This window comes from Phaseolus vulgaris, chromosome 4 (assembly GCF_000499845.2).
Source record: "Phaseolus vulgaris cultivar G19833 chromosome 4, P. vulgaris v2.0, whole genome shotgun sequence".
NCBI classification, from domain to species: Eukaryota; Viridiplantae; Streptophyta; class Magnoliopsida; order Fabales; family Fabaceae; genus Phaseolus; species Phaseolus vulgaris.
In genome coordinates, this window is record NC_023756.2 from 19,986,049 (window position 1) to 20,005,955 (window position 19,907).

The 19,907-nt window shown below is 32.9% G+C and overlaps 1 protein-coding gene across 4 annotated transcripts; it reads left to right on the plus strand.

Moving 5' to 3' along the window:
* The first annotated feature begins 15,651 nt into the window (after positions 1–15,651).
* On the plus strand, positions 15,652–19,795 carry LOC137837410 (uncharacterized). Of its 4 annotated transcripts, none has more exons than XM_068646391.1 (8): positions 15,652–15,874; positions 15,974–16,202; positions 16,511–16,901; positions 17,178–17,315; positions 17,545–17,704; positions 18,051–18,198; positions 18,307–18,423; positions 19,129–19,795. In XM_068646391.1, exons 1-8 carry the CDS (start codon positions 15,735–15,737, stop codon positions 19,321–19,323), a joined length of 1,518 nt encoding a protein of 505 aa, XP_068502492.1. In that variant the 5' UTR covers positions 15,652–15,734; the 3' UTR covers positions 19,324–19,795. The 4 variants fall into 4 exon arrangements, with proteins under 4 accessions (XP_068502492.1, XP_068502493.1, XP_068502494.1 ...); XM_068646392.1 differs by having other exon boundaries at positions 15,671–15,874; positions 15,977–16,202; XM_068646393.1 differs by having other exon boundaries at positions 15,692–15,874; positions 18,307–18,439.
* Positions 19,796–19,907: the final 112 nt, after the last annotated feature.

Consider the following 19,907-nt stretch of genomic DNA (forward strand, 5'->3'; position numbering starts at 1 on the left):
TCGTATAATCCAAATTTGGTCTTAAAAGCGGTTTTCCACTCATCACCCTCCTTGATTCGAATTTGGTGATATCCACTTTTAAGGTCAATCTTGGAGAATAGAGTTGACCCATGCAATTCATCAAGCATATCATCAAGCCTCGGGATTGGATGCCTATACTTGATGGTGATGTTGTTGATTGCTCTACAATCACAACACATACGCCATTTTCCATCTTTTTTTGGCACCAACAAGACAGGTACAGCACAAGGGCTTAGGCTCTTTTGAACCCAACCCTTCTCCAACAAATCTTGAACTTGTGATTCTATCTCCTTTGTTTCCTCGGGGTTGGTTCTATAAGCAGGCCTATTTGGTAGGCTTGCCCCCGGTATAAAGTCAATTTGATGTTCTATCCCCCTAAGAGGAGGAAGCCCAATGGGTCCTTCTTGGGAGAATAGATCTTCAAATTCACTCAAAAGGTTTTCTACTTGAGGAGGTAAAACCATGAGTTCACTACTTGTGGCAGTGCATGTAAGTGCTCCTTTACAAAAGATAAGGCTTGGTTGTTCAACAAGAAGCAAGTTTTCAAAAACATTTTCAAGAGGTTTTTCTTGTTGACCAACCTTGTGGGAAGGAACACTCTTCTCCCACGCCTTTCTATCCCTAAGGATTTTCTCTTTTTCTAGCTCTCTTTTTTTTTTGTTTTCCTCATCCCTCTTTTGTTTCATTTGTATTTGGTCTTTCACCACTTGAGAATGTGGTAAAGGACTAAGTACAAACTTCTTATATTTATGGGTGAAGGAAATCTCGTTAGTGAGACCATCATGCAAGGTTTTCTTATCAAATTGCCATGGCCTCCCTAATAAGATATGGCAAGCTTCCATAGGCACTACATCACATAAAACTTTGTCTTTGTAGTTCCCTATGGAAAACTTGATTTCCACTTGCTTGTCTACATGTAGTTCCCCATTTTCATTAAGCCATTGAAGTTTGTAAGGTTTTGGGTGAGGAACTACTTGTAGCTTAAGCTTTTCAACCATCCTAGCACTACAACAATTACAACTAGATCCACTATCCACAATGAGGGAACATATATGTTCTAAAACATTGCATCTTGTATGAAAGATGTTCTCCCTTTGTGTTTCCATGGATGTGCTAGGGTGATTGTTGAGGGTTCTCCTAATCATAAGCAATTCTCCCTCTAGTGGAGCTACCCTCTCATCCTCTCCCCCTTCCTCTTTCTCACTAGGCTCATCCTCGCCACTAGTGTACTCGTCTACACCTTTTAAAAACAAAGTCCTTTGGTTTGGACATTGTGCTTGCACATGCCCCCTACCATAGCACTTAAAACACTTGACATCTCTAGCTCGGATGGGTGGGGTTGAGGTTTCTTTGGTGAAGGGCTTGGTAGGCTCTTTTGGTTTTTCCTTGGATGTACTACCCTCCCTTCTAAACTCTTTCTTGGGATAAAAGCTAGAATAGGGGCTCACCTTTTGACTTGAGGTTTTGCGCAAGTTTTGTTGCTCAACTTTAATGCAAAGTTGAACCAAATCATTCAAGTCTTGATAAGGTAAGAGCTCTACTCTATCTCTTATCTCAAGTGATAGGCCACTAAGGAACCTAGCTATGGTGGTTTCCTCTTCCTCTCTAATAGAGGCTCTCATCATATAGAGCTCCATCTTTTGTCTATACTCCTCTACGCCCATATTTCTTTGTTGGAGTCTTTGGAGCTTGTCCATCAACTCCCTATGGTAGTAAGAGGGTATATGTCGACGTCTTAGGGCTCCCCTAAGGTCATTCCAATATGTAATGGAAGGTTCCCTATGAAGACGTCTATCTCTTTCGAGAGAGGTCCACCAATACATGGCATTCCCTTGGAAACTAAGGGTGGCTAAGGGTACTTTTCGTTCCTCACTTACCCTATGGCAAGCAAAAAGTTGCTCTACCTTCATCTCCCAATCTAGATATACTTCTACATTTTCCTTTCCATGAAAATGAGGTAGGTCTACTCTTGTTTCCCTTGGCACCTCTTGTTCCCTTTGCCTAGTTCTTCTAGGGGGTGGTTGGTAATAATCATTGATTCTACGGCTTCCCTCCCCTAGAGACTCAATACTTTGAGAATGGGATGCATGAGTTTTTTTTGATTTTTGTGATTTTTGTGATTTCTCTTCTTGAGCTTTAGCCAACTCATTGATTTTGTTCTCATTCTCCAATTGTCTAAAAGATATCAATTGTACCGCTTGGGATACTTCTTTTAAAAGAGTTTTCAAAGATTTTACTTCACTTTCTATAGACTTTGGAGAGTGAGAAGAAGAAGACATGGCTAAAACTTTGTGTATATAGGTGTTTTACTTTGAGAAAGTTTAGGAAAGTTAGAGAAGGTAGTTTTCCAGGTAAGGGAGGTGAGTCACAAAGGACTACTTAAGTACCAAGCCTTTTCCTTGCCAAAAACTATCCCCCAATATCTTCACACAAGACTTTCTCTTAGTGAAACACTTAGAACACAAATAAGTTGAGAAATAAATGCAAGAAAACAATGCAAGCTAACTATGCAATCAAAGCTAGTCGGTATAGCACAAAATTAAACAATACTAAGCATGCAAAACGTTTCTACCAAAACAAAAGAAAAAAACAAGTTCAAACAAGCAACAAATTACTAAGCAAAATTACTATGCTATTCGGCCCTAGGTGAGGCTTCTTGGACACTTTGAGCCCTTGAAGACACACTCACCGTCTAAAACGTAATTTAAAAGAGGTAATTAACAATAAACCAAGTTGTAAAGGAGATAAGAAAACCCCCTTTGTTGTTCCTCTTTTTGGTTAGTGCACTTTCTTTGTTGTCTTGATTGTTGATCTTCTAGGTGTTTGTAGTGTTTGTTTCAAGAAAGTTTGTTTCGCCTTAGCTTTGACTCCTCCTTAGAAAGTTGGCTTTAATTCTCCAATTTCCAGCACCTATTCACAAGGGCTTAACCTTAAACCAAGTCAATTTCCATGCACATAAGCACCAAGAGAGAATTAAATTCCAGCACCCAAAATGAGAGGTCAAGAAACAAAAGCAAGAAACAAATTTAATTGAAAGAAAACAGTACCACCAAAAGGATTTATAATATAACAACTTAGAAAGAGATTCAAGAAATTAAAGCAAACAATTAAAGGTACTCAATAAAAGTTGGCACACAAAAGGAATTCCTAAAGAAAAGCACTAGATTAGATGACCAAATAAAAAAAACAGCACCACTGGAAAATGTTGTGGGCCAGAAAACGTGTTTGTTCCCCGATTTATGCTGAGCTGTAATTGTAAAATTTGTTTCTGAAATTTGGATGCAAGAAAATTCAGGATCTTATCTAAATTTTGGCTTTGGAATAACCTAAAACGCATGCACCATTTTTTTTTAATAATTTTTGCAAATTTGGTGTGCAGTTAGGCCAGCTGGAGCGCTCAAGATTTGCACTCTGATTTTGTAAGATTTATCATTTTTTTTCTGTTGCTTCTTTTGACCTCATTCTTTTTTTGTCTTTTCTATAACACTTTAAACTTGCATTTTCCAGAAAATCAGAATTTTCCTATGGGTGGAAAAACTTTTTTAAACAAAACAGCCCAGAACAGAGAGATGATACAGGGGAAATCTGGAAAACTGGAAGAAAACAGCAAGATAACCAAAATTAACACAATGGAAATGTAAGAATGGAAATTGTGTAAGAACTAAGACACAATTATGAACTCAAACTAAAAATAAAAAGCACCAAAGGATCAAAATAACAGCAGATTAAAGCAATATAAAGAGACCCAAAAACAAGAAACAATCAAGCCAATAATAGGACTACTAAGAATTGATGACAATTATGGATTCACATGACTTGACACAACATTTATAGATTCATAAAAATAAAGACTCAAAGCATAAAATGAAGCAATTATAAGAAAGCAATAAGGACTCAATTTCCTAAAAGAAAAACAGCCACACAATGGTGTAAGGAATCCTATCACAAGCTGCACAGAATTTGTTCAAGATCAATTGAACAATTGTGCTTTGGTTGGATCTTCCATAAGCACACCAAGAACAATTTAAAATATAAAAACAGCAAGACAAGTAAGGAATTGAAATGACAAAGATGAAATAAAGAAGAACTGAAATTAAAAGACCAAGCTACTCATCTTGAAGAACCAAAAGCTCATGATACCAAATGATGGCATTTCATGTGTTCTTCTTGAATCAAAGTAGTAAAACGTGATGCGGAAGCAATGGGTGAGTGAAGCAAAGCCCTCCTAGGAGTTGTGTTGGCTTTGAAGGTGCATGAGGAGTGTGATGTTTGAGTGGTTCGGCCAGCTCAAGGGAGAAAGGTGAAAGGATTGAAGTTTATAGCCTAGATTTCTAGGAGAAGTAAAGCTAGTGCACAAAATTGGCAGCATAACAATACTCAATTAAACTTGTCAAATACAATGAGTTAGCCTTCCTATTTATAGGCTAGTTTGGGACGTAAATGATAAGCTACATTACAAGGAAAAGAAAACCAAAATTAAATCTAAATTCTAGGGTGCAATGACCGGCCATACACAACCCTAGTTTCTAGAAGGTTTCCATCCAAAATGCTTCCTACACTATCCTATCTACTAAGTACCCCCAATGGGCCTTTATGCAAACATATACAAAGCCTTCTCTCTTCCATCCGTGGCCTCATTTGCTTGTGTTTGAATATGTTTGGCCATTGATCTTGTAAGGGGACCTAGACGGTCTAGCTCCAAGGGTAGCCTCCCTCCTTCACGTCCTAGACGCTCACCGTGGTCTTGGTCTTGGTCTAGACGCTCTCCTTGGCTTGCTTGGGTAGGTGTGCTTGGCCCTCCTCCATCAAGGATGGACTGTCGCTGCTTGTTCAAGAGCTGCCTCGAATCGTACGAGGTAGGATTGAGCGACATCTTTTAAAGATTCGGTGGCCTTGGTGAGGGTTTCCTCTCGGTTGGTTACCTCCTTCTCCAACCCCTCAATTTGGAACATGAGTTTGCTCCTTTCCTCGGCTAGGCCTGATGCCTCTTTAGCCTTCTTTGCAAGGAGACGTTTGGTTTCTTCGTTTAGATCAGTAAGGTGCCCAACCTCGGCCCGGAGGCGTTCTACCTCCCTCTAAAGCTCCATGGCCATTTGATCTTCAACGAATTCCGGTCTCGTCCTTAGCAATAACTAAGCAACCCATGGCAAAGGCCTGCCCAATTTGCTTCATGGCATCACGTAGCAGATGATCTTCGTCATGGGCCATGAGCCTATTTTTGTTCTAGTTGGGCAAGAAGGTAGTTTCACCATAGGTCGGGATGTCGAAGTTTGGATCCCACAAACTTTTCCCCCTATGGCTCTCGCCTTCGCATTCTTGTATGACGATGACGTCTTGGTGCGGAGCTCGACCATCTGAGTGAGAATGCTCGGTAGGGGGAGTGGTCGCTTTCCTTTTCCTCTTGAAAACGAGCTAGGAGGTGGTCTCCTCATCCTGATCGGTCGAGGCTTGATTTACCAAAGTTGGAGCCTTCCTCTTCTACATCAAAGATTCCTTGGGCCGACTAGCAGCCGCCCACATCTTCTTAGCCAGCTCGGCTAGCTTCGCCTTGCTAATGTTAGACAACATTCTCTCTGCAAAGAAAGCAAAAAATGGTTAATGACAGTAATAGAGTTATCTTTACCAAGGGTAGGAAATTAGGAGTACTAGTGTAGGCTTTCAAGGCACCAGGGAGGTACTCTTTGGTCAATAAGTAGGAGGTGTCAAAGAAAACCTTCAAGCTCGTCAAGAACTCGCAGATTCCTTGATCTCTTGGTGATAAATCTTCCAAACGTCAAGCACTCTGGAATTTGGGTTTAGGGGTCCAATATAGGGGAAATCCGTCTAGTAGGGCCGAATCTCTTGTTGAAGCTCAAACTTTAACAAATTTACCTTTAAAATTTTTGTATGACAACTAGAAGAGGGAAAGCAAACCTCTTCCAGGGACTCCATTGAGGGACATCCACAATTGATGACTCGTGTTCTTAGTCTCGAAAAATTAAAGAAAAACTTCCACAGTTGGCGAGATGTCGAGCTATGAACACAAAATAATAAAAGCTCAGATAAATACCCAGTTATTTGGATGTAGATGGGCAGGAGCTACGTTGAGCTCGGTTAACAATTCTTTTTCAAAGATGGACAAGGGAAGGCGAAGAAGAACCCTTTTGAAAAAGGTGGCATAAAAATAGAAAAATGGACCATCGGGGTCCGACGACTCGTCATAGCAAACAGGTTCACCCTCCCTACATTCTACGGTTTTGACAAACCTCTCGTATTTTTTACTCATGGTGCATCTGTTTTCTCTCCCTAATACGTGAATGGGTTGTGTAATAAGAAACCTCTTTCAAAAGCTCTTTTTTAGCCGAGGGATACATAGAACCATAATCCATTGTAGATATAGTTAGAACGCAAGCATAAACATAAACAAAATACAAGCACATTTCAAGCCAGGCAGGGTGAGTGAATCGAAATGAGGTTTCATTTCAGGTACTACAATCGACAAGATGAATAAACAATTAAAGACTCCTAGAACACTAGGAACATAGGACTCAAGCAAATGAGGTAAGGAAAAAAAATTGACAAAAAAATTCAAAAACGGAATTTAAAGTGCTTAATGAATAAAATTGTAGAATTGTATATGACAAGAATTTAAAGGCGGAATTGAAATTGCTTGAAGGTAAAAGCAAGAATTTAAATGTGCTAGAATTTAAACAACCGAAATCAACTCAAACCAAATAAGCACAAAATAACCATGCTTTGAATACCACATGATGTGAGTTGATTTTAGGATTGCACATTTTATTGGTTTCTCTTTGTTTATGATTTTTTATTTAGCAATTATGGTGAGAACCCTAAAAATATTCCCATTGGAAACAAACTTAACCAAGTGGTTAAGTAAGTGTGACGGTTCACTTCAGAAGGGCAAAGAGAAAAAGACAATTATAAGGTGACAAATGATGCAGCGAAAATTAAGACAAGGAATAAGTAAAGAAGAAGAACAAATTAAAAATTAGAAGAAGACATGTATGGAATGGAAGGAGGCGTAAATAAAAGATAAAAAAGGAAGGGCTGAAGAGATCTTATGGAAAGAAAGGAAGTCACCCCACTTGGAGCAAATGGACTCCAATATGAGTGATGCAAGAGTCGCCACTTGAGATATTACCCACCTAAGATAAGACCCAACATGAGAGGTCACAAGTCTCACAAAATCACTCCTCCAGAGTTTCTTTACTATTCAAAATCAAGTTGAAAATACATGAGGCAAGACACCCTATTTATAGGAAGGGGTGCCTTGGTGGGGAAGATGGGTGAAGGGTAGAAATGGCAAAACTAAACCTTTAGGCATAACTTCTAAAAGGTAGGTTAAAAACCCTAATTCTAGGTGCCTTGTCTTGAAAAAAGGGGCTTGGTACAAGCCCATTTCGCTAAGTACACTCCCTTGTATGCTATACGAACCTACTTTAGCCTATTCTGCTATTTGGACCCTAAAAGTGAGCCCAAATTATTTACAAACATGTTTTTGTCTTTTAAGAAGACCAGAAGAAAGAACAGTTGATGTTCTGGTCTATGCCAAGTTCTTCTTCTAGTGAGGTTCGTCTGATATTTGTTGGGGGCCTTTAGTTGATTGCGGAGATGACTGCTCATAGTGTGAATTGTCTCTTGAGTCCTTGGTCATCTTCTTGGCTACTTGGATTGTATCAATAAACAATTAACAATGGAGATTAGTCGAGAAAAAATACTTGGTGCGATGGTGATAGGAGGTAGTTCGACGATGAGAAGAAGTGTGAAAAGGGATTTTTTTGAGTGAGAGAAGTTCTGAGAGTAGAAGTTTGTGTAACGAGTAAGGGAGGATAAAATGGGATTTTAATTATTTGAAAGAAAGAGATGAAGCGACAGTGTTTCCTCGTCGTTGATATACGTGTCATGTGGACGCTTCAGATTTAGTGTGGTGAGATGTCTCGTTAGGAAATGCTTCAATAACCGCATCTCACCTACTCTCTGCGAAAGTGTCACGTCAATTGCCAACGCTGGAAAGACTTTTCACCTAGCCAAGCTCGGCTCGAGCCTTGTGTATTGGCCAGGAGTGCTTAAGACCTCGGTCCAAGCATTAGGTAAGGTCAGCTCGGCTTTGGGCGGGTATGGGCCCAAAAGGCGGGTCATGATCTCGACCCAGACGTTGGTGGTCAACTCGAAAAAGATAATTAAAATAGATGAAACATTTATTTTGGTTATAATACATATGTTAATTAAATAAAAGTTGTTGGAAATAATGTGGTTAGCACCTAAGAGTAAAGGTGCACGTAAGTAGTATGTTTTTATGTTACGATTATATTCTTTTTGTTGAGATTATATTCTCTCTTTTGAGAATCTTGCTCTGTTGAGATTGGAGCAAACCGTTGAAGGGATATCTACAAAAGGGGCTTGAGACCTCGAGTAAAGGTATGTTGTTTCTGAATACTTGAGACTGAAACTGATTTGATATTTTGAATGCTTTCACTGACTTGATTGTCAGAGTGTGATCAACAGGTAGTAGAACCCCCTTTGTCCTAGTGGAGCGGCATCTCGAAACACTAATTAGAGACAAACCAGAAGAGGAACTTGTCCATTCAATCCGTCCGAGGTCAACCGGCAAGAACAATTATCTATTTGGAATTTCTGGAATTGTCGTATACATGTTAAATTGTTTCTAATGTACATGTATAAGAAAAATCCCGTAAAAAATTAGCATATCTAAACGTTACCAAATTATTGAAGGATACATTCGTCTGTTATTACTTACGGACGAATTTGTAGATAATTGTAGTAAGATACCTTACTAACATTAGATTATCAAATGACAGACCAGTCAATACTTGCATTTAGATACCACACCAAAATGAATGTACTATTGTACATTCATGTCGTTAATTATCAAAGGACAAATTTGTCAGTAATTTTCGAAGAAATGACCCATTGGTAATTATCAACGACTTGACAATATCCATCGGTAAGTTTTACCAACAAGCCTTTTATTGATGCATTTGGTGTCGTCACTTTTTCATAAAAAAATATGCACTGATCGACTAATTTATCATCCTATCTATAAAATTTGTCTCTGTATTTTTTTATGGTAAAAATATGAAAATTTTATGGTACTATGTCTTAGGGATGGCAATGCAGCCCACCCCGCATTTGGTCCGCCCTGCATAAATATGCGGGATACTTTTATTAACCCCCGCCCCGCATGTTTATTTTTTGTTTATTAAGTTATATTTTTATTTAGATAAATTAGGTAAATGATCTCATAGTATTATTTTCATGACACATACGTAATAAAATATTAGTAAAAAATTATAATAATGTTTTGATTTCAGTGAAATTTGAATTTCAATCATACTAATAAATTGATTGATAAAATACTTCATTTAAACATATACAATTTTTAAGGTAATACATGTAGACACATGATTACTATTCTAATGAAAAATAATATAAAATAATATAAATACATATATATATATAATATTATATTTAAATTTTATTATAAAAAAGGCTAAGGTTTGGCTACTACATTTAGTATTTGATGAGTATTGAAACCCAAACAATCTATGCATTTTAGAAAGACAAAAAAAAACATTATGAAATATTAAATAATTATTATCAAAATATGAGGATGCATAAAAAAAGTTATAAGGGTGCAAAAAGATATTTTAAATTTTTTAAATATGTGGATTTTGTGAAGCGGGTCTAAGCAGACTAGGAGGTTGAAATAGATCGTCTAATCACATTTTTCTTAACGGGCCGTAAACAAGCGCACACGACCTGTCTCGTTTTACCATCTCTAGTGTGCTCCTTTATTCCTTATAAGATTCATTCTGAGACGTATGTTATCATAAAATAATATGAAAAAATGTATAAAATTAAAAATTGTTATATAATGACTATTAAAAATTATTTTTAATTTATTAAAATATATATTTGTTTTCTCACCTTATTAAGAGATAATTTTGTTATTAAAACTTATTTGAATAAGAAGTTATTAGAGAAAGGTAATTTTATAAAAGGATTTTTTCTCTCTTTCATTATCATTATCTAATAATTCTTACTCAAATAAAAAACTAAAACTAAAAAATCAAAATCAATTAATAATTTCTACACTTATAGAAATCTGGAAAGGAAGTCATAAAAGAGAACATTTGATAAAATACCAATTGATTTTTTTTGAAGTGTTATGGATCTGAATAAATTTCTTAACTTTATTGTATAATCTAAATAAGATAATAGTTGTGAGAAATATGTTATCCAGTATATTTGTTTTTGTAATTTTTTTTTACATATTGAACCCATATATATATATATATATATATATATATATATATATATATATATATATAATGGTGTTATCTCTTAGTTTCCTGTTATGAAAAAACTTACTACTTTTATAAGCTTTTGGTAGTTTTATATGTACCTTTTGTAAGTTTTCAATGAAATAATGAAACAATTTTTACTCAATTTTATACCGTAAAGATATTTTTTTCACTAATATTTACTGTATCTAAAGCATTATTAAGAGATAAATACTTAAGATATCTACTTTAATGTTTATAATAATAAATGTTCAACACAATAAAAAAGTTAATGAATTATTTAGGATTAGATACCACGCTTACCCACTTTTTTTTTCTAATAATAAAGATATAGTGGACAGTATTTAGTGTTCACACATCACCTTCATTTTTTTTTCAGTTAATTTTGCTTTTTTATTTAGTGGATGATAATTGATAGTTCATCATAAATTTTAAAATTAATATGTTAATTTTTTTCACGACTTCCTTTAGATTTATCCAATACATATTTCTTTTAGTTACATTTCTTTTATTGTAATCCTTGTAATGTATCCATGTTTCCTTTAAATATTTCTAATATTTGATCTATTTTGAGGTAGTCCTTGTAACTGTGTGCCCTTTTTTAAAATCAACAGAAACATTCTTCACACCACAGTACCATTTTTCTTCTTTTTCTCTCTCTCTATATTCTTTTCTCTCCCAAACTTCATCTATTTTAGAATCTGATCATACCACGCTGTAGCTGAGGAGTTAAGGAACATTTCTACCCGATCAGATTTTCAAACAGAGTAAGTTCATTTTTACTCTAAATATCCTTTTTTTCTCTGTTTTTCCCTAGGATTTAGTCATCAATCTTGGTGGGGTCAATTGAGAAGTTTAATCCTCTCAACTTATTCTACTATATACTGAATTTTTGTTCTGTTTGGATAATTTGCATTAGGCCCGTAAATCTTGAAGCTTATCCGGACGGTGAAGAATAAAATTCTAGAAGTTGCTTGGAAAGCAAGCAATTGAGGTAAGGGAAGCTAAATTTAATTTTTAATAGCACCTTAGGATAGAAGATCTGAATGCGGAAGGGACGTGGTCCCAATATTCAATTTTTCTTGCAGGGATGTTGTGTGTTATATATATTGGGTTGTTTGTTTATATATTATTTAAATTTGTAAAAATATTATATTTTGATGGTTTAATATTTAAGTGTTGTTTTTTTATTTTAATTATGTTTTTTAATGTTTTGGATCGTGTTTGAAATGATATTGTATGACGGAATGGTATGGAATTGAATTCATACATTTGGGATAATGTATGGACTGATGTTTGCTGTGTATTAAGTATTGATGCCTATGTGATAACAGAGATATCCGAGCTTCACTGATGATCTAAGTCACATAGACTAAGATATCAGATGGTGAGAAGCTGATGAGGGAGTTCATGCACACCGTGACATATGAGATGCACGGCTTGGGTCGTATTGAACTTACCCTGATCCTTTTTGTTGGATTCGCTGATAATCTTTGGATCAGGTGTTAGTCTCTGGTAGGACTTACTTAATACGGGTCTTCCGGAAGATGTTGTTTGTTGAATATTCTGGATGTGTAGATCCATGTGAGATCTATGTGATTTTTTATTGTTGAGTTTTGAAGAAGATTGAATAATTTGAGAAATTGATCATGTAACTTGGTTTTCTCTTTTGATTTAATTGTGTATATTATAAAATTCTATTTTCACTAGCTTACCCTTGCTTTTCTTGTTGTGTTTGAACTGCGATGACTGTACTACGTACACGAACAGATGATCTTATAGGTGTCTGAGGATCAGAAGAGTTTTAGGGCGTTGATTATGAAACTTATATTGTAAATATTTGTATTTCTATATGTCCTAATAATGTATTAGGAATGTTTTGAAAAACTTTATGCTTGTATAGAAATATGTAGAACCTGTATTGTAATAGTTAAATGTATTTTCCGGGGTGTTACAGTCCTTTTCGCATTTTATTTATTTATTTGAATTAGTCTTTGTTAAAAAAAATTGATAAAGACTAAAAGTAAATTATTCACGTATTAGAAGAACAACAAAACAAAAATAGGGTAAATTTCCTATCTAGCACCAGTTATACTTTTATTTTCCCATCTAGCACCCTTTGTTTTTATTTTCCTATCTAACACCCTTTTATTTTTTATTTTCCTATCTAATACCATTTCAAAAATAAATAAATAAATAAATAATAAATTTAAAAAATGATAATTTTAATTTTGAATACATTAAAAAATAAATATTTTTAATGTTTAAAATAGTTAGAAATATAATTAATGAATAAAGAAATGAGTTTTTACAAAATAAAAATAAAAATAAAAAATTTAAAATGTTTAGTTTAAAATTTATTTTTTTAAGAATGAAGAAAATAAAAAATTAAACTCTACAACAACATAAAAGTTGAATCTATAAGCATAAATTAGTATTTATTTTTATTATTATTGATGATGTAATCATGTTAATTTCAAGTAAAAAATACATGACATGATTATACAAAAACCACCAAGTTGAATAAGGACTGATATGGACATAAGAGAACAACATGATCGAACAAAAAAATGTTTATATTGTCAAACACCAGGACACACATAAAGAACATGTCCCAATATTACTGGATTGTGGACTTGTCATTAATTATGTTTCATTTCGCACAAACTATTTAGTGTACCAGAAGAAAATATTAAATGAATGATCATCTTTAATTTATTTTCCTTTTTATGATCAACATATACTTATTTAGTATGTCTTATATCTCTTATATTTATCTTATTTGGATTTTTTTTATATCTTTATCTTTGTTTTGTCTTTATTTTATATCTTTTATATTTTTAGTTATTTTTTCTTCTGCCATTCTTTATTTATTTATGTTTTTTTGTTTTTATTTTATTGCTGCTGTTTTTATTTTCTAGACTTATTTATTTTTGCATTTTTTCTTCTCATTTTTAAGCATTAAGTGTAATATTTGCATTAGTTTTTTTTAGGATTTTAGGGTAGACACTTCAATATTATTTGTGTGTCAACTGTTAATTAGTACTAATTGACTTTGTTTTTTTTATAATTATGTCATGTATTTTTTACTTGAAATTAACATGATTACATCTTCAATAATAATAAAAATAAATATTAATTTATGTTTATAGATTCAACTTTTATGTTGTTGTAGGGTTTAATTTTTTATTTTCTTCATTCTTAAAAAAATTATTTTAAACTAAACATTTTAAATTTATTACTTTTTTATTTTTATTTTGTAAAAACTCATTTCTTTATTCATTAATTATATTTCTAACTATTTTAAACATTAAAAATATTTATTTTTTAATGCATTCAAAATTAAAATTATAAAAAAATTAATTTATTATTTATTTATTTATTTTTGAAATGGTGCTAGATAGGAAAATAAAAAAATAAAATGGTGAAATAAAAACAAAAGAGTGCTAGATAGGGAAATAAAAACAAAATGGAGCAAGATAGGAAAATAAAAATGTAAATAGTGCTAGATAGGGAATTTACCCTTATTTTATATCTTTTATGTTTTTAGTTATTATTTTTTTCTGTCATTCTTTATTTATTTATGTTTTTTGTTTTTATTTTATTGCTGCTGTTTTTATTTTCTAGACTTATTTATGTTTGCATTTTTTCTTCTCATTTTTAAGCATTAAGTGTAATATTTGCATTAGTTTTTTTTAGGATTTTAGGGTAGACACTTCAATATTATTTGTGTGTCAACTGTTAATTAATACTAATGGACTTTGGTTTTTTTATAATTATGTCATGTATTTTTTACTTGAAATTAACATGATTACATCTTCCATAATAATAAAAATAAATATTAATTTATGTTTATAGATTCAACTTTTATGTTGTTGTAGGGTTTAATTTTTTATTTTTTTCATTCTTAAAAAAATTATTTTAAACTAAACATTTTAAATTTATTACTTTAATTTATTATTTATTTATTTATTTTTAAAATGGTGCTAGATAGGGAAATAAAAAATAAAATGGTACTAGATAGAGAAATAAAAACAAAAGGGTGCTAGATAGGGAAATAAAAATAAAATGGTGTTAGATAGGGAAATAAAAATGTAAATGGTGCTAGATAGGAAATTTACCCACAAAAGTAGGCTCATAGAAAACAATTAAAAAAATAATAAGAACTGAAATTAAAAAAGAACAAAACAGTTGCAAAAAGTAACTTACAGCAAAAAAAAAAGGATCATACTTAATCCTTGTTTCATTCTATTTTTATTGATCACTAATGTCAATTCAGTTTTTTATAAGATTAGAGTAATGTCAATTCAGTTTTTTATAAGATTAGAGTAATGTCAATTCAGTTTTTTATAAGATTAGAGTAATTTTGTTCAAATTTACAGAGACATATTTTTTAAAAAATTATAAAAATATTATTTTGTATTTGAAAAATATGACTTCAAAATAATAAATTTGGACTTTAAAAACACAACTTTTATATTAGAATAAAAGTTGATTTGGACTTCACTACACAACTTTGATTTTTTACTTTGTTTTTATAAAATCTTATACTTAATGTACAATTTTCATTTCTAAGAATTTTTTATTTAGAAATCGGGTTCATAAGACAGTACTTATATGTTTTCAGGTAATGATATGCTCCACCTTACATTCACATAAAATATTAATATTTATAATAAAATTTAAATAAAAAAAATCTTTCTAATAAAAATATATGTAAAATACAAAATATTAAAATAATTTTTAAAATAAAAAAATAAAAAATAAATAAAAAATTAATATTTATTGAGATATAGGATAGAGTATTGGATATAAAAAACTATTTTCCATGTTTTTACTATACACTTCTTTATTTTCTATTTTTCGTCATATTACAGCATAATTTCTAAAAAAAATAAAAACAAAAGCCGTATATTGAGCAACCAACTTTATCAAAAATAAAAATTTAAAATTCATGAAATTAAAACACGACTTCGATTTTAATATAAAGTTTATATTTTTTAAAAATACATTTTCTTATTTTTGAAGCCGTGTGCATCTCAAATACTATTTATCTATCTCCATAACTTTTTAAAAATCTGCATTATTAAGAATTAGACTTTAAATCTAACTCAACCTCATAAAATCAGTTCATAAAATTGAGATTTGCACCTATTTATCTATAATGAATTGTCCTCATCTCTAATTGATGTGGAATTTCCAGACATATATTTTGATAAATTATTTAAAAACTATCTCAATTTCTTGAGAAAAAACCTGCCATTTCTCATGTATTTATATAGGAAAAAAAAACACTTAACTCTTTAGAATATATTGTAGGGACCATTTAACAAGATATTTGGACACCATACAACAATTCGTTCAGCTTAGCCATTTGTACCTTTTCTCATGGAATCTAGCAGCATCTCTTCAGTTCCCTCTTCACATTTGCATCTCAAAATCCACAGAAATGTAAAAGCAAATCCATCATGGACAAGAAATCTACATGGGAACACAAGAACAACAAAATTTGTCTTTAAAATGAGCAAGTATGACATGATTTACCATGATTCATTCTTTATATTGTCTTGTAGAAGTGTATTTGCTCTTTTGTGTCAGCATCTTATATGAGTTCCAACTTCTCCCAGCAGAAGCTATCACAACTATTTGTGCCACCTCCATTGGCAACAACAAAAGCCAGTGATTAGAAGAAAGCATTATGCTAGAAAGGCACACAAATTTTCCAATGAATTGAGCAAAGAAACTAGCAAAGTAGCTGAGAAGAAGGAGGGTACCGTTGCTGGTGCAGTTGCTCTTATCATTGGTACTAGTATTGGTACTGGAATTCTTGCACTTCCAGAGAAAGCCTTCCCTGCTGTACTCCCTTTTCTCTTGACCTGCAAAAACAATGTTTTTGTCCTTCAAAATATCTCAAATTTTGATTTCTAGTTCCTATATAAAGTTAATTTATTTTTAGTCTTTGCATGGAAACATGTGTTTTTTTACTGTATAATAAGGGACTAAAACTATGTCACTACTAAAAAATATTTGGACCAAGTAAATCAAATTTTAATACAGACTAAAACTGAATTTCAGGATATTTTGAGGGGAAAAACATGTTTTACTTAAGAAAAAACATGGTCTTTTCATGTTGACATGTCCAAAACATTTATGTACAATTGCAGGGAATTATTCCAAGTTCTGTATCAGTAATAGTGTGTTGGATATTTCTCCTCACTGAAGCATTTTTGCTGGTTGAAATAAATGTGGCTTTGATGAACAAGAAAGGGAGGAAAGAGGAAGAAAATGAGTTGGATGTCATTTCTATCAGAACCATGGCCCAAGAGACACTTGGTGACTGGGGTGGAACAATAGCTACTATTGCCTATGTTTTCTTGGGATATAGTTCCATGGTTGCATATAGTTCCAAGTCTGGGGAGATTCTTTTCCAACTCATCAATCTCCCAGCACCAGTTTCCGGCTGTCTATTCACTGCTCTCTTCACAATGCCTGTCTCCATTTGGGGAACCCAAACCACTGATCGAGTGAACCAGTATCTCACTACTTCCTTGATTGGTACATAAATATTTGACCAATGCATGTTTCTAAATTGTAATTAGCATTGTGCAAATTTGACCAGAGTTTTCCAAATATTGTTTCATTGTGGTAAATGCATAATAGGAAATGTTTGCATATACAAGGACTAATTTAACAAGTTCTTACTGTAAGAATTAAATTAAGAATACATGAACTATTAGTACTATGTTTAACCTATTTCTTCTAATGTAGGTGTAGGTGTATGTGTATTTCAATCTAGAATTAAATTGATAATGTTTAGGTTCTTGTTTGCAGGTTTATTATTGGCTATTGAGGTGCTAGCTGTTGTGTTTGGGGGATGGTCAGGAGTTGGAGGCCTTAGTGACTGGACAAAGATTCCACCAACAATACCTATTATTATTTTTTCTCTTGTGTTTCATGATATAACCCCGTGTAAGAATGAAAATTATATATATTAAGAATTCAAGTGTTAGTTGAGAATGAAAATGAAGAAAAGTAACAATATAAGCTACATATAAAGAGAGAGTGTCACAATTAAGATTCTACATTAAAGTTGGAAACAGTGTCATAATCTCTTATATGAGTTTCTTCCTGATTATGGGTCGTTCTAAATTTTATGAGAATGATTTTGCTAAAACATTTGGCTTTACAAACATTGCAGTTATTTGCACTTATTTGGAAGGTGATCTTCGTCGTATAAAAGCTTCAGTTTTTATTGGTGCTCTTGTGCCACTGGTGGCAGTGCTTGTCTGGGATGCAGTTGCTTTTGGTCTTGCAGCTGAAGCAAACCAAGTAGTTGATCCGGTTGCCTTGTTATACAGGTAATTTTGTCCCTATAGACTAATTTGGGGACATTGTGTTGGTATGTAACTATAAAGTTAGAGACAATTTTGGGAAACCTTGTGTAAAACTCACTCTGCAAAATCTTTTGTAACAAAAGTCTAATCCTACCAGAAAAGGTTGGTTACATGAACTACACAAAGTAATTACACTTCTAATATATTATGAATATGAAGGTATTGATGCAAGCTTTTCCATTCTTGTGAAACAAAGAGAAAACAACTTTTTTCTTACCCTTTTCATCACAAGCAATAGAGCCTCTCAAAATTGTCTGGACTGTTAATTTGCACCTCAATCAGCTAAAATTCATGAATGTCAACTTTTTAGGTTGAGAAACAATGGTGTTTCAATTATGGTTGCTGCCTTCTCACTTTTGGCAGTAGGTACATCACTTATTGGCACCCTCCTAGCCTTCTCAGAGTTCTTCAAGGAGCAACTTAAAAATGGAACCTGGAATTCCCCTCCCACAGAAAAGGTAAAACTAAATTATGCACCTTTAATATCTATGTCAACTACAACTGTTTCTTTTTTTTACCCTATAACAAATCATGCTATGCTGTAATGAAGAAAGTTCTTTGGACAGGGAAATTGGTGGAGCAGGAATAAAACAAATGTCACAGCTGTAACAATGGTAGTTGCTCCCTCTCTCTTTGTCTCATCAACATTTCCAGATGCATTCTCTGCTGCCACAGATATTGCTGTAAGCTGAGAAAGAGGTCTTTCTTTATGTGTGGAATTGGAAGATTAAGTGGTAGTTTGGTTTGAGAAAACATTCCTTTGTTTTTACTTTTAGTTACAAAAATGTCACCTTATTTTGTGTTTTTTCAAAATTTATACAAGAACCATGAATGTTTTCTGCATTTATATTCTATTTTTACCTTTTCTTGATATAAATTTTGTAAAACAAGAAATAAAATGAAGAATAAATGATCAATTAGGTTCTTGAATATGTGATACACTCTCAATTTAGTTCATGAAAGAATGAGAATTTTGATTTAGTCACTGAATTTGTAAAAGGTGAGATCATTTTGTCATTGAGTTCTACAGTTAGTTTTGTGGGACCATTTTGTCATTAAAATGAAATTTTAAGGACCAATCTGGCACTAAATAAAGGACTATTTTGTCATTGAGTTATAATATTCAGGGACAAAATCTCACCTTCTACATATTCAGAGACTAAATATGATTTTTCGTTATTTCAGTGACTAAATTGAGAACACCTTACACATTCATGGACCTAGTTGATCATTTATCCTAAGATGAAAATCAGGTGGAATTTCTGTAATTAAATTTGAAAATAAAAAATGTTTTATCAATTCAATTGATCAATTAAGAATCCTTTAAGTACATATGACAAATACTGCTTCTTGTGGTTGGTGGTTGTTGATGTTTTATTGTGAACTAGGGAGGATATTGCATGACAGTCCTCTATGGAGTTCTCCCACCAGCCATGGCATGGGCAATGCATAAGAAGGAACCTGAGCTTTATGGTCAAAAGGAATTTTTAAATGCAAATGTAGCACTTGTTGTGGCTGAACTATTTGCATGTGGCATTGTGGTGGAGCAAATCCTGCAAGATATACTAGCACTGCCCTCATAAATGCCATTTTTTTCCTGTTTAAGCACATATCAAAATTCTCCTGCCCATGCCTGCTTTTGCAATAGAATCATGTCACATGTGTGCAGAATTTCAAGGTAGAGAGATTGGACATGGTGCCAAAGTTTGGGAATGAAGCATATTAAGGTAGTGGAATTTAATCCTGCAAAACTAGTTTAATAAGATAAAGTTTGCTCCTACTTAATTTTAGCAGATAAAGAATCCCCAACATCAGTATCAAATTCACTATGTTCATATGATATCAAAGTCATTTTCCAATAAAGCATTTATAAGGAAACATAGAACCTGCACATTGCATTTGACTTGCAGCAAAGGCTGCAAAGCTTGAAGCCTTACTAAAAGATTTGTTTCTGCTTCAGGATGTACATAAACTACTCTTTAGTGAATATTAAAATTTACACAAAGAAGCATTATGCATATGTTTGGTTTACTATAATTATTCTTCAATTTGATACTTCCCACTATTACTTTTTCTTCGTTATCTAACATATCCCAAGTAAATAATGTTGCTATCTCAATTGGTTAAGCCTTTGTGGAACTTATTTAATTGACCACTAATATATTTA